This window comes from Cucurbita pepo, chromosome LG12 (genome assembly GCF_002806865.2).
Source record: "Cucurbita pepo subsp. pepo cultivar mu-cu-16 chromosome LG12, ASM280686v2, whole genome shotgun sequence".
Classification (NCBI taxonomy): Eukaryota; Viridiplantae; Streptophyta; class Magnoliopsida; order Cucurbitales; family Cucurbitaceae; genus Cucurbita; species Cucurbita pepo.
This window is the reverse complement of record NC_036649.1, coordinates 9,542,545-9,559,149: the sequence shown is the minus strand read 5'-3', so window position 1 is coordinate 9,559,149 and position 16,605 is coordinate 9,542,545. Positions and strand designations below refer to the sequence as shown.

General features: G+C 37.4%; 1 protein-coding gene across 1 annotated transcript; it reads left to right on the top strand.

The window, feature by feature from the left end:
- The first annotated feature begins 2,689 nt into the window (after positions 1–2,689).
- On the top strand, positions 2,690–16,221 carry LOC111806791 (myosin-6-like). Its single transcript, XM_023692250.1, has 39 exons — positions 2,690–3,053; positions 3,721–3,852; positions 4,013–4,156; positions 4,343–4,488; positions 4,572–4,728; positions 4,846–4,904; positions 5,010–5,169; positions 5,255–5,404; positions 5,482–5,618; positions 5,698–5,844; positions 5,964–6,065; positions 6,827–6,884; positions 7,012–7,113; positions 7,981–8,018; positions 8,147–8,273; positions 8,401–8,571; positions 8,655–8,786; positions 8,870–8,979; positions 9,066–9,126; positions 9,320–9,497; positions 9,591–9,796; positions 10,005–10,124; positions 10,263–10,361; positions 10,563–10,775; positions 11,763–11,902; positions 11,977–12,091; positions 12,916–12,960; positions 13,048–13,137; positions 13,225–13,395; positions 13,477–13,617; positions 13,701–13,886; positions 13,968–14,093; positions 14,183–14,253; positions 14,333–14,432; positions 14,501–14,557; positions 15,302–15,358; positions 15,440–15,520; positions 15,609–15,691; positions 15,772–16,221. Exons 1-39 carry the CDS (start codon positions 3,051–3,053, stop codon positions 15,884–15,886), a joined length of 4,530 nt encoding a protein of 1,509 aa, XP_023548018.1. The 5' UTR covers positions 2,690–3,050; the 3' UTR covers positions 15,887–16,221.
- Positions 16,222–16,605: the final 384 nt, after the last annotated feature.

Sequence of the window (16,605 nt, the reverse complement as noted above, 5' to 3'; positions counted from 1 at the left end):
TTTTTGTATAGAGTTTGATGTGTGTATATATATATAGATAATTTTTTATCACTGCTTCGTTCCTCTTCGTCAATTCATTTGTTTAGAGCGAGAGCGAAACTCTATGCAGTCTTTCATCCGTATTCAAAGAGGACAGATTTGTCGCGTCCAATTCAGACTGAAAGGAACAGATTTGCCATATTCGATTTAGATAAGTTGCTTGATGACTTCCATCCATTTTCTATACGTGCATAGATGGAATGGATGGATGCATTTTCTGTCTCTGATTGGTCTTCCTCAAGCAGCCATCTTTGTTTTTAGCTAAATCTAAAAAGTAATATATATATATATATATATATATATATATATATATTTGAAATTAATTATTTAAAGTAAAAAGTTCACTAATGTAGGCTTTTAATTTTATTATTATTTTTATTTATTTATTATTATTATCATTTTTTTGCTAGAAAATTTAAAAAAAATAAAATTAATTAAGTAATTTAAGCTTACAAAATTCGATCATTTTAGTTCGGATTTTTTTTTTTAATGTAAAAAAACCAAGATTTCAAATCATTCTCCTCTTTCTTGTGATAATGAAATAAATGTTATTATTAACGGAATATTAGAAATGAAATAATTATTTTTTAGTACCAAAAAATGAAAGTAATAAGAGGTAATTAAAGGCGTTGATAAAATAGGAGGCCTTCACGTTATCTCACCCCGGCAGCCATGATTTTTTATTTTCTTTATTCTTTAATTATTATTCTTATTTTTATAATTAAATAACTATGAGAACAAATAATTAATAATTAATATCCCACCGTCTTTTATGGCGGTGATGCTGGAAACAAGCTTTTCATGTTCGTCCAATTATGCTATCAATCGACGGTTGAAATTGCACCGTGCTTCGAGATCTTTCATCTAAACCGTTACTTTTTATCTACTCGCGTCTTTTCTTTATTTCTGCATGTTCTCAAAGTCAAAGCGCAGTGACAAGGACGCGCTTTCCCACGTGGCATCTCTCACGCGCTTTCCTTGCCGTTCCTCACTTCTTTTTATTTATGAAATAATTTTAGTCCAATTTTCTTAATAGTAACCATAGACAATTGCATTTTAATTTATAAGAATTTAGTTTTTCGATTTTCAAACTTATTATAATATATTTTCTGAATCTGACGTGTCTACGGGGCGGGACAGAGATGAGACGGATAAATTTTCCTTATCCACGTCCCGATTTCTTATTGCAATCTTTTATCCTAGACAATTTTTTTCATGAGCTATGAAGTTGCACCCAACAAACGTCTGAAGCTCATTTGCATAGCAGGAGTAGAATCGAACAAAATGGATACCGATAACTTTATTATGTGCTTCAACATGACGGAGAAGGTTGATAAACCCTCTAACACAAATTAGAAATAGATAACGAGATAGGGGATCTCCTTGTCTCGACACGTGAGAAGACTTACGAGTTTGAGAGCATTGTTCATTAACAATAATCCATAAAGACCGCTCATACACGCATACATCAAACGAATTCATTGAATTCTCGTGTGCGTTACTCGTATCGGGCTTTATAGAGCTAGACCCCTCTTTAGTATAAGAAAAGGTCACACGATTAATAATAATTATAAAAAATAAAAATATTAATTATCCACGGCAAATCAGTCCTTGTCCGATTTTTCATATTTATCAATAAGCCCTTACAGTTTCTTTTATTTGCAAAGAGGTGGTCACATAGCTGATGATTTAATTCAATTGCAAATTATAAATATAAAAGATGTAACATGTGATTTAATTATTATTTTTCATATTATTTAAAAAATACGTAACATGTGATTTTTCATATTATTATTATTATTTTTTAATAAATCTATAAAATTTAAAAGTTTTTTATTTAATAAATTTCTAATTAGCATTTATTAAATATTTGAGAGATTATAATTATTATTTGACCTTTTTGTAATAAAATTATTAAATTGCCAATTGCACTAATATCATAATTTTGGAAGGTAAATCAAACGTTTAACATTATTATATATATTTTTAACCTTAAAATAATTTTCATTAAAAAAAGAGTTTATCTCAAAATTCACATTTCATTTGGTTGAAAATTTCAAAATTTATTAAATTATATGTATATTTCAAATTAAATAATATTAAATATAATGAATATTTTGAATTTATTATATTTAGTCAACATATTTTTAGACGCTCGATTTTAGTCTATGAATCTTGAATAAAACTATGGAGTGGAGATTGAAGCATGACGTTTAAAATGTTAATTAAAATTTAAAAAATAAAATAAAATAAAAATGAATATGTTAACTTAATAAATAAATAAAAAAGGTTAAATAACTTAAAAAGATATAAATATGTTAAATAAATAAAGGAAGAGATATTTATTATTTATTTAATAATATAAAAAAATTGAAAATGGTTTGATTGGATTAGGACTCAAATCCGACTAAAGTTTACCGCTTCAACGTTTTTAATTTTTAGACAGACCTGTCCCTCTTAGTTTCCGTAATTCCACGAAAGCCCAGGGCTATTATCGTCATTTCACACCGTCAATAGCCCGTTTAATTTTTGTTCCTTAATTAACTCCTTAATTACCCAAATTTATTTTCTATTATTTTGGTATTAACAAAATAAACAAAAGGACAATATCCCGGAAGGTGTGGGAGGAAGCAAATTAAGAAAACACCCGAAGTCTAAACCTTTTATTTTTCTGTTTCAATTTCTTCTTCTTCTTCTTCTTCTTCTTCTTCAGCAGAAGAAGACTTAAAATCTCTTCTTCAAGAAATTTTCTGATTTCTTCAAAGGGGTTTAAGTTTTAAAACCCTTTTCTTCTTCTTCTGATTCATTATTTTGCTTCTTCTTCTTTGTTTCCCCATTTTTTTGAGGGGTTTGTTTGGATTTTTGTCTTCCCCCATTGAAACTCAGCTCAAACTCGCCAAGAACTTGGTCAATTTCTTCATTTACTCAATTGGGTTGCTCTTTTTCAACGCATTCGAGGTGGATCCATAAGCATCCCTCAAGATTTTGATCAGATCAGAGTCTTTTATAGAATGGTACTTGTTTCTCTTTGCCTCTCTGACTTTTTCTTTGCGCATTTGGATTCATTTTCTAAATGGGGTCTTATAATTTCATGGGATTTTCCTTCCTTTTGATTGTTTGTTGTCATAATTCCATGGGTTTCTCTTCTTTTACTACCTCGATGACTGATCTGTGCTTCTGGGATTGAATTTTTCTGCGCATCAGGGCTTTCTCGAAGAGTTTAATGTAGAATTAGAAGCTTGTTTTGTTTGAATCAATGCAATAATCATTTGTTTAAGTTTTGTTTATCAATGGTTTTAGTTTTCTTGACAAACAGTCAACTAGAGCTCAACTTATTGGACTTCATGAACATCGAGTAGCTACTCAACTGAGAGTTCAGTTCCAATAATGTATCACATTGAGATTCTTCTTACGAACCCGTTTCTCTTTGCACCATGTTATGTTGATTCATTGTAGTTCTGAACTACTCAGATGAGTGGGAGACAAGTAAAATAGACATTCATTCAGCTGTTCTTGTCACTGGATAGTTCATGTGCATCTGCCACTTTTTCCAACCATGTTTTAGATAACAAAAACATCTTCACACATGGACCATTTACCCTTCTCGTGCTGTAGATCGTCGATAATGGCATAATGTACACTTCGCTTGTGTGTGTATTTGTTAACTCGGGATACTTGCAGGCTTCTACTACCGGTCTTGTTGGAGTTGGATCGCTTGTTTGGTTGGAGGATTCTGAAGAAGCTTGGATAGAGGGTGAAGTGTTAGAAGTTCGTGGCGAAGAAATTAAGGTCCTATGCACCTCAGGGAAAACGGTGAGTTTTTACAAAAATGATTAATGAAAAATTAGCAAGGACTAGTAGCTTGCTTGCATTTTCTTTTATTGTAGTCGTAGTAACTGAGATGCTCAGTTTAAGAATAAACTTTTGTTAATCTGTTCCTCTTCTGTCGTCTTCCTCTCTTCCCCGTTTGTAGGTTGCAGTTAAAGCAGCTAATGTCTACCCGAAAGATTCCGAAGTGCCACCTTGTGGTGTGGATGACATGACCAAGTTGGCTTACTTGCACGAACCTGGGGTGCTACACAATTTAAAATTGAGATATGATATTAATGAAATATATGTAAGTATATGAAGAAAATAATTCACTCTTGAATACACATTCAGGGAATATTGTTTTAAGAATTGATATTGAAGTGCCCTGTCGATCGATTTGCATTCCATTATGTTAGGGAGATATTTTTATCGGGTTGGAACGTTCAAAGTTTCAGATATATGAGGTTAATATGCTGAAAAATTGTGCTTCCAGACTTATACAGGGAACATATTGATTGCTGTAAACCCTTTTACGAGGTTACCCCATCTGTATGATAGCTATATGATGGCACAATATAAAGGGGCCGGATTCGGTGAGCTGAGTCCACATCCATTTGCAATTGCAGATGCTGCCTACAGGTATTTTCCCGCTATACTTCCGTAATTTTGTCGTTGAAAACTACACTATTTGATTAACCGAAACGCCTTTTCTTTGGATGCAGACTTATGGTCAATGAGAAAAAAAGTCAATCCATATTGGTCAGTGGTGAAAGTGGGGCTGGAAAGACGGAAAGTACAAAGTTGCTTATGCGTTATCTTGCGTATATGGGAGGGAGAGCTGCTACTGAGGGGAGGTCAGTTGAGCAGCAAGTTCTCGAGGTGAGAACATTTGAATATTAGCCTTCATGATTATGTGATGCAAATGTTGGGTGTCTGATATTTGAGTTTTCGAAATGTAATTCCATCATACATTTGTTATGTTCGTTCATCTTGCAGTCAAATCCTGTTTTAGAAGCATTTGGGAATGCGAAAACTGTTCGGAACAACAACTCAAGGTACGAAGATCTCTCTTTGGAACACTTATTTCCTAATTTAACTAGTATTGCTTGAAATCGTATTTTTGACTTCCACTTATGTATGGTTTTTTATGAACCGTGTAGTCGTTTTGGTAAGTTTGTGGAGATCCAATTTGACCAAGGGGGAAGAATATCCGGAGCTGCTATCAGAACTTACTTGCTCGAAAGATCTCGTGTTTGTCAGGTGTCCGATCCAGAGAGAAACTATCATTGCTTCTACATGCTTTGTGCTGGACCGCCTGAGGTAATGGGAGCATCGATTACTTACTTGAACTTACAGCCACTTGAACCTACACTATTCATTGTCTCTACCCTTTTCAATCTTAAAGGATGTCAAGAAGTATAAATTGGAAAACCCAAGAAGTTTCCATTATCTAAATCAATCAAACTGCTATGAGTTGGATGAAATTGATGATGCCAAAGAATATATTGCAACAAGAAAAGCAATGGAAGTTGTTGGGATAAGTTCGGACGAGCAAGTAATTCCTCACCCCCTACTTTGTTATGAAAAACCTATGCATTTTCTCGTCCTTATTTTGTTCTTCCTTCCTTCTAGGATGGAATATTTCGTGTTGTAGCTGCGATTCTTCATCTAGGAAACATCGAATTCGCAAAAGGGAAGGAGGCCGATTCTTCCGTTCCGAAAGATGAAAAATCTTGGTTCCATCTTAGAACCGCTGCGGAGCTTTTCATGTAAGTGTGCAACTTCTTCGAGTTAAAACCAAATTTTGGAAGAATGATGGTGATAACCTTAACATCGACTTCTATCCAGGTGTGATGAAAAGGCCTTGGAAGACTCTCTCTGCAAACGTGTAATCGTCACTCGTGATGAGAATATCACAAAGTGGCTGGATCCAACTGCTGCAGCCCTTAGCAGAGATGCTTTGGCAAAAATTGTATACTCAAGATTGTTTGACTGGTGAGTCTTCTCTCTGAAGAAAATATATGATGCTTTGTAATTTTAGTACAATCTTCGTTTTTTCGGTACGATCTTCGTTTTATATTGTTGATTAATATTTTTGACGTTCCTTCCCTCAGGCTGGTAGACAAAATTAATAATTCGATTGGACAGGATCCCGATTCGAAGTTCTTGATTGGAGTGCTGGATATCTATGGATTTGAGAGTTTCAAGACAAACAGGTGCTCATCCGGTATGCCTTTTTCTTGAATGAGAAACAAAGACTTATAAACGAGAGAAGACAAATAACTTCTCATAGAAAAATAGAGACGACAAAGGGCTTGTCGAACTAGAAATCGAATCCTCACTTTATCGGCCTATGATAGAACAACGTAACACAGAAGATGAAAGTAATCTTTTTTTAGTTCAATAAATGTGAGATAGAAGATCGAACCTTGAACGTCGTGAAATGTAATAGGTGCCTCCGAAGTCCACGTTCTTTTTTCTATATTTTTTATAGCAAATTTTGTCGGGAAATTATGCACATCCCTTGTTACCAAATAATTTATATATATATATATCGTAATTCTAGTCTAGATCAATTACTCGAAGATTAAGTCTAAAAAATACCCTTAAACGGTAATAAAAGTTACCCTTACTGTTAGTTTAGATAGAAACCGTTCCTTAAACTTTCAAAAGGGTTTCAGAAATACCCTTTAACTTTCAAAAGTTTCTCACTCTTGCACCACGTTTCAAAAATACTAATGAACTTTCAAAAGTAGCATTAAAAAGGGAGATAATCTATGTGGTGTCGCTAGACGGTTTCCTTCCATATATTGACGGTAAGAACTTTTATGAACTTGTTTTTATAAAGGTTTAGAGTGTTAAACGTTACCTTTAAAATTTCATGGGTATTTTTAACATAGTACTAAAAGTTCAAGAGTATCTTTGAAACAAAGTACTAACGGTTTATCTGATTCTTAATCTTCTTTAAATATTACAGTTTTGAGCAATTTTGCATCAACTTGACTAATGAAAAGCTTCAGCAGCATTTTAATCAGGTAAAAATGAAGCGTATCGTGCATTTCCGGTTAATTAGTTGACTTTTTCTTCTTCTTCCTTTTTTCTTTTTTTTTGTTTATAATAATCGGTGCATATACTCATAACGATTATATCTTCAACGAACAGCATGTTTTCAAGATGGAGCAAGAAGAGTATACAAAAGAGGAAATTGATTGGAGCTATATTGATTTTGTTGATAATCAAGACATCCTTGATCTCATTGAAAAGGTTTGTAGTGTGTGATTCATTATAATGTTTTCCCTTGCTTCTCCCAAATTTTTATCATTTGGCTTGTTTATTACTTCATTTTATCTTAACTCTTTAGATGGATGCCAAATGACTGTTTGAATCGGATATTTTAAATCGAGAAACCTGAGAGAATATTTTGTAAGTGTATTAATCAAAACTAGATTAGCAAGTCAGGTAAAGCTGACATTAGTTGCGTTAACTTGCTTTGTGGAGCGTTGGGCGGGATCCAATACCCAATGGATATTAAGAAACGATTCCCACAATGCACGAAATTCCTTTCAAGATCCTAGAAGTCTTAGTCGGACTTTCAGAGGTTAGCAATAATGAACTACTGAATTTGTTGAAGATTGTTGGGAGGGAGTCCCACGTTGGCTAATTTAGGGAATGATCATGGGTTTATAAGTAAGAAATACATCTCCATTGGTATGAGGCATTTCGGGGAAGCTCAAAGCAAAGCCATGAGAGCTTATACTCAAAGTGGACAATATCATACCATTGTTGAGAGTCGTGATTCCTAACATGGTATCAGATCTAGGATGCCGAAACAAATGCCGTCACCATACAAAGTTGCTGGAGGAGATGTGACAACGATAAGGAGTGGAAGGGAGGGGAGTGTAACGCTCCAGTACCCGATACTAACGAAGAGTAACTACGCAACATGGTCGATAATTTAGTTCCTTTACTATTTTCTTTTTGGAATGTTGGCACACGCATTCTTACTAATTGAAGTTTGGTTTTTCTCAAGAATAACTTAGTAAATTGTTTTCCAAGTAATCTCTCATGCCACCCCATAACACTTGCTGATTAATCTTTATAACCCTTTTTCTTAATCATTTGCAATTTCAGAAACCTGGTGGTATTATTGCCCTTCTGGATGAAGCATGGTAAGCATAGCGATATTTCCGTAAGCGTTTTCTTTGTTTGTGTCGGTCTTTGCCGTTCATGAAGTGAGTATTGATCTTTGCAATCTACTATGTTATTGAATAAGATGGTTTGTGCTTGTCATTTGCAGTATGTTCCCCAGATCAACTCATGAAACATTTGCACAAAAGTTGTATCAAACATTCAAAAATCATAAACGCTTCAGCAAACCAAAATTATCCCGGAGTGACTTCACGATTGCTCATTATGCTGGTGATGTGAGTTTTTCATCTCTCTCCAAAAATACATAAACGTTATCGTATAATCTGGCCTTATCTATGGATCGAAGATGTGATAATCTTCGAAATTGATACACTTGCATTCAATTTGTTAAATAATTTTCAGGTCACCTATCAAACTGATTTGTTTCTGGACAAAAATAAAGACTATGTTGTTGCTGAACACCAAGCGCTCTTGAGCGCTTCCAAATGCTTCTTTGTGTCACGTTTGTTTCCTCAATTAGCTGAAGAATCATCCAAATCTTCAAAATTCTCATCAATAGGTTCCCGTTTCAAGGTCCGATACAGCTCTCTGCTACGAATTGGGATCTTTGATATTGGTTTAGTCATTTTGTTTATAAGGAATTAATTTTCTTGCAGCTACAATTGGTATCACTGCTGGAAACTCTAAGTGCTACCGAGCCGCATTACATTCGATGTGTAAAGCCCAATAATCTTCTAAAGCCTTCTATCTTCGAGAATAAGAATATATTGCAACAATTACGATGTGGGGTAAGTATACGTTCGTTAATCAGATCTTCTGTCAAATAAAAATATTTTTATCAAAATGTTATCGCTCGCCTTCATTACATTAGGGAGTCATGGAGGCAATTAGGATAAGTTGTGCCGGTTTTCCAACGAGGAAAACATTTGACGAATTTGTTGACCGATTTGGACTCCTTGCACCTGAAGTTTTGGATGGGAGGTATAATTGGTTCTTGGTTTTCTTCAGATTTCAGAGTATGTCTAATGATTGGTGCCTCTGACTCTCTACAACTTTTATTTTGCTAGCTCTGATGAAGTGACTGCTTGCAAGAGGCTTCTAGAGAAGGTCGGACTTAAAGGATACCAGGTAATTGCTTGACGAGATATCAAAATTAGTTCTTGAGGTGTCCGTTTATTGAAATCGACAAACTATTCGTCATTGTTCGTAAGCTCAGTACTTTATGTTGGTCTCTGAAAGAGATTTGTTCTTGAGCTCAAACTTCTGTTCTCTGATATTAACTCAATTCTATAGTTTTAACCTTGGAATGATTTACACTCAGATTGGCAAGACAAAGGTGTTTCTTAGAGCCGGTCAGATGGCTGAACTCGATGCACTCAGGACTGAGATCTTAGGGAGATCAGCAAGTATTATTCAGCGGAAAGTTCGTTCTTATCTGGCTCGTAGAAGCTTTGTATCGCTTCGGAGGTCAGCTATACATCTGCAGTCTGCATGTAGAGGTAATAAAATGTTATGAACACATTTTCATTAGAGGGCTTTTTTAATTCGGCGAGAATTACTGAGTTCCGAGTTTCGATCCATGTTTGTTTCAGGACAACTCGCTCGAGAAGTATTTGAGGGCATGAGGAGAGAAGCTTCTTCTTTAATGATTCAAAGGAATTTGCGCATGCATCTCTGCAGGAAAGCTTACAAAGAAAAGTACTCGTCAGCCGTTTCTATTCAAACTGGAATGCGTGGAATGGCTGCTCGCAATGAGCTGCGCTTCAGACGGCGATCTAAAGCAGCAATTATTATCCAGGTTTAATAATTATATTTCATGTTTTGCGGAAAATCCTATTACGTGATCCTCGAGAGGAGAAAGAGAGAGATCAATTCTGAATTTTGAATATCGATACGAAACCCGTCATTTTATATACCCATTTTAGTTCCCTTAAGTAGATCATGATGAACCAGAATTCTATACTCATCTCCTGTGGTTGAGAAGATTTCTTTTCCTGTCCTATCAGAGCTATTGTCGACGATATTTGGCTCAGCTGCACTATAAGAGGTTAAAGAAAGCAGCAATCACCACTCAATCGATATGGAGAGGAAGAGTTGCTCGAAAGGAACTACGGAAGCTGAAGATGGTGAGATCGCCTTGTTTTTTCTAGTCACGTTGTTTCTATTGGCTCGTCTTTCTGAGTTAAAGACAATGGCGAACCAATTGGCCACGAAAAGAGCTCCATGTGCTGATTTTTGTTGCATTCAATTTGTCTTTAATGTAGGCTGCAAGGGAAACAGGAGCTCTTCAAGCTGCGAAAAATAAATTGGAAAAGCAAGTCGAAGAATTAACATGGAGACTGCAGTTGGAGAAGCGTATGAGGGTAAGCACGACTAAACAGTCACTGGATACGTATTTACATTGAGCGGGATTCCTTGTATTTGAATATACTTTGATCATCAAATAGAGATTTCGATGAAGAGCTAGGAGATTTATTTCGTTCGACGCTAAGCTACATCGCTATTGTACTCTAAAATGCTTTTAATATGATTGTCCACTTGTCTAATGAGCCAAATATTATCAGGCTGACTTGGAAGAAGCTAAGACCCAAGAAAATGAGAAGCTGCAATCTGCTTTGCAAGATATGCAGCTTCAGTTGAAAGAAACAAAAGCAATGTTTGAGAAGGAACGTGAAGCTGCGAAAAAGGCGGCGGATATTGTTCCGATTGTGAAAGAGGTTCCAGTTCTTGATAATGCAGCGATTGAGAAAATTTCGAGTGAAAATGAAAAGCTCAAGGTAAGATGCTTTAAAATGTCTAATTCATATGATTCATGCTGTGAGATCCTACATCGGTTGGAGAGGGGAATGAAACATTCTTTATAAGGGTGTGGAAACCCCTCCCTAGCACATATGCGTTTTACTCCCCTCCCTAGCATAAGCGTTTTAAAACCTCGAGGGAAAACCTAAAAAGGATAATATTTGCTAACGGTGGGCTTGGATTGTTACAAATGGTATTAAAGCCAATCACCGGGCAGTGTGCCAGTAAAGACGTTGGCCCCCAAGGGGGGTGGATTGTGAGATCCCACGTCGGTTGGAGAGGGGAACGAAACATTCCTTATAGGGGTGTGGAAACCTCTCCTTAGCAGACACGTTTTAAAACCTTGAGGAGAATCCCAGAAGGGAAAGCCCAAAGAGGACAATATTTGCTAGCGGTAGGCTTGGACTGTTACATATGATATCAGAGACCAGTCACCAAGCACTGTGCGAGCAAGGACACTGGCTCCCAAGGGGGTGGATTGTGAGATCCCACATCGGTTGGAGAGGGGAATGAAACATTCCTTATAAAGGTGTGGAAACCTCTCTTTAGCATACGCGTTTTAAAACCTTGAGGGGAAGCCCAGAAGGGAAAGCCCAAAGAGGACAATATCTGCTGCTAGCGGTGGGCTTGGGCTGTTACAAATGGTATTAGAGCTAGTCACCGGGCAGTGTGCCAGTGAGTGACGCTGGCCCCCAAGAGGGGTGGATTGTGAGATCCCACATCGGTTGGAGAGGGGAACAAAACATTCCTTATAAGGGCGTGGAAACCTCTCCCTAACATAGGCGTTTTAAAACCTTGAGGGGAAGCCCAAAAAAGGAAAGCTCAAAGAGGACAATATCTACTAGCGGTGGCCGTGGGCACACAGGCAGACTTCTATGAAATTTTAAGGCATCTCAACAACATTTATTTCTATTATGAAGAGCTAGTTTAGCTGCTGATTGTTGCTTCCTTATGGTGAATTGTAGGCTTTGGTAAGTTCACTGGAAAAGAAAATTGATGAAACAGAGAAAAAGTACGAAGAGGCGAACAGAGTTAGTGAAGAAAGGTTGAAGCAAGCATCAGACGCTGAAACAAAAATCATTCAATTAAAGACTGCTATGCAGAGGTTGTTGGCATTAGCCATTACCTTCATGTCCCTTCATTTAATTTCAGCTAATTTATACCAATATTTATATACAGGCTTGAAGAAAAATTCTCAAATATTGAATCTGAAAACCAGCTTCTTCGGCAGCAGACCTTCATGAAGACACCAGTAAAAAAAATGGCTGACCATCTTCCTATTGCAGCAGCAGAGGTTAGTCTTGTTTAAATTTCTATTGTTCTCATATCTTCCTCTACCGTTCTTGTTAGTTCGGTACCTGTTTATTTTGCGGTTTGACGCTGCCTCTGTTAGGCCTCTTGTTAGTGGTCGAGTTTCTTGTCCATTTCCTTAGCAATCTTTGTGAGATCCCACATCGGTTGGAGAGGGGAACGAAACATTTCTTATAAAAGTGTGGAAACCTCTACCTAGTAGATACGTTTTAAAACTGTGAGGCTGATGGTAATACGTGACGGGCCAAAGCGGACAATATCTGCTAGTGGTGGGCTTGGACTTTTACAAAGAGTATAGAGCCAGACATCGGGCGTGTGCCAACGAGGACGCTGGGCCCCTGAGGGGGGTGGATTGTGAGATCCCACATCGGTTGGAGAGAGGAACAAAACACTCCTTATAAGAGTGTGGAAACCTCTACTTTGTAGACATGTTTTAAAATCGTGAGGCTGACGGCGATATGTAACGGGCCAAAGCGGACAATATCTGCTAGCGGTGGGTTTTGGCTTTTACAAATGGTATCAGAGTCAGACACCGGACGGTGTGCCAGCGAAGACGCTGGCCCCCAAGGGGGGTGGGTTGTGAGATCCCACATCGGTTGGAGAGGGGAATAAAACATTCCTTATAAGAGTGTGAAAACCTCTACCTAGTAAACGTGTTTTAAAACCGTTAGGCTGACAGCGATTCCTAACGGGCCAAAACGGACAATATCTACTAGCGGTGGGCTTGAGCTGTGACAATCTTCCTCTGCTTTTGTGCACCATTCTTCCTTGTTCTTGAACAGTAACATCGTGTTTCGTTTTTTGCAGAAATTGGAGAACGGTAAACATTTGATTGAAGATAACAGAACTGATGTAAGTCACCGTATTCTTCGCGTTCTATATTCGTACTGGATGATGTTATTTTTGTTATGTGACCGTCGTAAATTTGTCTAATTACAGGAGCAATTTGTAACGCCCGTGAAATCACTGAAGAGAATTAGCTCAGAATCTGAAATTAAGTTGAGTAGATCACATTTTGAACATCAACAAGTATGTGCTTCAAAATCACTGGTTGCTACTCATCCTTGTTCTTCCTCCATTGTCATATAATTCTTCAATTTCTGATTCCTGTTACAGGAGAATGTTGATGCTCTTATCAGTTGTGTTATGAACAACACTGGGTTTAGTAATGGGAAGCCTATAGCTGCATTTACCATTTATAAATGTCTTCTTCACTGGAAATCTTTTGAAGCGGAAAAAACAAGCGTATTTGATCGACTAATTCAGATGATCGGATCCGCAATAGAGGTAACTCGGCTCGTTTCTACCGTGTTTATTCAAATTATGCTGCTTACTATCTTATTCATGATTTTCTGTGCTGAGTTTCAGAATCAAGATAACAATGATCATCTAGCCTATTGGTTGTCGAACACATCCGCGCTACTGTTCTTGCTTCAACGAAGCTTGAAAGCTGCCGGCGCTCCCCGAAAACCGCCACCGTCAACGTCCTTATTTGGAAGGATGACTATGGTATTTCGGATTCAATGTTGCTGTTCTTTACGAGTTTTCTTTATTTTCGGTTATTTAATACTTTAGAGTACGATGTTGTTTAGGGCTTCCGTTCGTCTCCTTCTTCCAACAGTCTTGGATCTGCACTTAAGGTAGTTCGCCAAGTGGATGCTAAATATCCAGCTTTGCTATTCAAGCAGCAGCTGACAGCGTATGTCGAAAAAATATTCGGAATTATCCGAGATAACTTGAAGAAGGAGTTGACAACATTGCTTTCGTCGTGTATCCAAGTAAGTTGGATCCTCCTTGCAGCCTTTTCTCTCATGGGTATTCTCAACCTCATTTATGTAATCTACTCGGGTCCTTGTTAGGCACCAAGAACATCGAAAGGAGTATTACGATCGGGACGATCATTTGGGAAAGATACTCAAACTAATTACTGGCTGAGCATCATAGAACACCTCAACTTGCTTCTCTGTACATTGAAAGAAAATTTTGTACGTCTACTTTTTGGAATCTTTCAACTTCGTTATTTTTAATGTTGTCGGCATGTTTCTCAAGGATTTCGTTGTCATTGTGGTTTCAGGTTCCCCAAATTCTTATCCAGAATGTCTTTGTTCAAAACTTTTCGTATATTAATGTTCAACTCTTCAATAGGTAAGCCATTGATCCTGTGTCTTCAATAGTTCATCCTAAGAAGGACACGATGTTGACAGGAGTTTTATTTACTTTTCAGCCTCCTTCTCCGTCGAGAATGTTGTACGTTCAGCAATGGGGAATACGTTAAGTCCGGGTTAGCCGAGTTGGAGCTCTGGTGTTGCCAGGCAAAGGAGGAGGTACTTAATTCCCTTTTTGATCAATCAGGCTGTCCTGGTGTTGCTTGGGCTAATCTTTTGTTTTACAGTATGCTGGTGCTTCTTGGGATGAGCTTAAACACATAAGACAAGCTGTTGGCTTCTTGGTATGATATCTTCTTCGTTTCATTGAACCGTATCAAATCAATTACTTGCTTCCTTTTCTTGTGAGATCCCATGGTGAACAAAGCATTTTTTATAAGGGTGTGGAAACCTCTCCTTAGTAGACGCGTTTTATAACTATGAGGTTGACGGCGATATGTAACGAGTCAAAACGGACAACATTTGCTAGCGGTGGATTTGGGTTGTTACTAATAGTATCAAACCCAGACATCTGACAGTGTGCCATCATCTCACTGGACCCCAAGAGAGGTGGATTATGAGATCCTACATCGGTTGGAGAGGGGAATGAAGCATTCCTTATAAGGGTGTTGAAACCTCTCCCTAGTAGACACGTGTTAAAACTGTGAGGTTGACAGCGATGCGTAACGGGCTAAAACGGACAATATCTGCTAGCGGTGAACTTGGGTTGTTGGGTATCAAAGCTAGACATTCGAGGACACTACGCCCCAAGGGAGGTGGATTGTGATATCCCACATCGGTTAGAGAGGATACGCCCCAAGGGAGGTGGATTGTGATATCCCACATCGGTTAGAGAGGAGAACGAAGCATTCCTTATAAGGGTGTGAAAACCACTCCTTAGTAGACGCATTTTAAAACCATAAGGTTAACAGCGATGCATAACAGGCTAAAACGGACAATATTTGCTAGCGGTGGGCTTGGGTTGTTACACGTACATATTGATATATCTCGTGTATTGTTTTCTTACTCGTTAATGCTCTTGATTACAGGTTATACATCAGAAATACAGAATTTCCTACGATGAAATCACCAATGATCTTTGCCCTGTAACTCTCTCTCTCTTTATTTGTCTATGAATGTTTACTTGCACTTATTCAGTTCTAACACAGTCTGTTCATCCGGTTTAGATCCTGAGTGTCCAGCAGCTTTATAGAATATGTACGCTCTACTGGGACGACAACTACAACACTCGAAGCGTATCGCCCGGAGTAAGTGCCTTTTTTATGTCCGTTCATCCTCCGAACGCTTTTCTACAAAGCGAGATTGCTCATCATAACTTCTAATGTGTGAGAATAGGTAATATCCAGCATGAGAGTGCTCATGACAGAGGATTCCAACAATGCAGTTAGCAGTTCCTTCCTATTAGATGACAATTCCAGGTGAGTCTTCAATCAACTTTTTTTCCGACAAGTCGTTTATCATCGCTCGACATTATCGATACTTCCCTTTTGATTCACAGCATCCCCTTCTCGGTCGAAGACCTCTCGAACTCGCTGCAAGAGAAAGATTTCTCCGGCGTGAAGCCTGCCGACGAACTACTCGAGAACCCTGCCTTCCAATTTTTACACGAGTAAGGCTAAAAACGGGTCGAGTAGGTTGTTTCTCAGCTCATTTCTGGTCTGTTGGGTGGCTCCAGCAGCTCGGAAATGTTGTTTTTGTATCCTCCCACAAAGAAAGGTCCCTCTCCTTGAAATTTATTTATTCATTCAATCTGTGATAGTGTACATTCTTCTTTACTGGGACTGAGGATTGGGGGATAATTATAATTTTGGGTATTTTGGGTATAGTGTGCATTATTTTATAGAAAGTTAGAAGGCATGCATTGTATTGTATTCATTTCATTGTATAAAGGAGGAATGATATCAAGTTTGTATAAATTTGGTATTAATTATGCACGTTCATTATACAAGTTTCATTAGAATTGATATCTATTTTGTTCTTGAAGTTTTAAAATGATACCAAGTTTCATTAGGATTGATATCTATTTTGTTCTTGAAGTTTTAAAATGATACCTAGTTTCATTAGAATTGATATCTATTTTGTTCATGAAGTTTTTACAATGATACCAAGTTTCATTAGAATTGATATCTATTTTGTTCATGAAGTTTTAAAATGAACTTTTTTAGTGTTCGAGATTTGATGGAAAATTGTCCTCTTTATTTTCATTGATTGATACGAGACCACGTTTCCATTTACAACATCAGGCATACGAACATCGAACATCTTAGTCAATGTGGAGTAATACATTTAAAAGTTGATAGTCACCGAGGCAAAGACATACGAACACCTTGTT

Excerpts from the sequence above, each read along its gene's own strand:
- LOC111806791 (XM_023692250.1), top strand. Across the intron at positions 5,170-5,254 it reads TTTGTGCTGGACCGCCTGAG|GATGTCAAGAAGTATAAATT; the intron begins GTAATGGGAGCA and ends TCAATCTTAAAG. Across the intron at positions 8,980-9,065 it reads CCTGAAGTTTTGGATGGGAG|CTCTGATGAAGTGACTGCTT; the intron begins GTATAATTGGTT and ends TTATTTTGCTAG.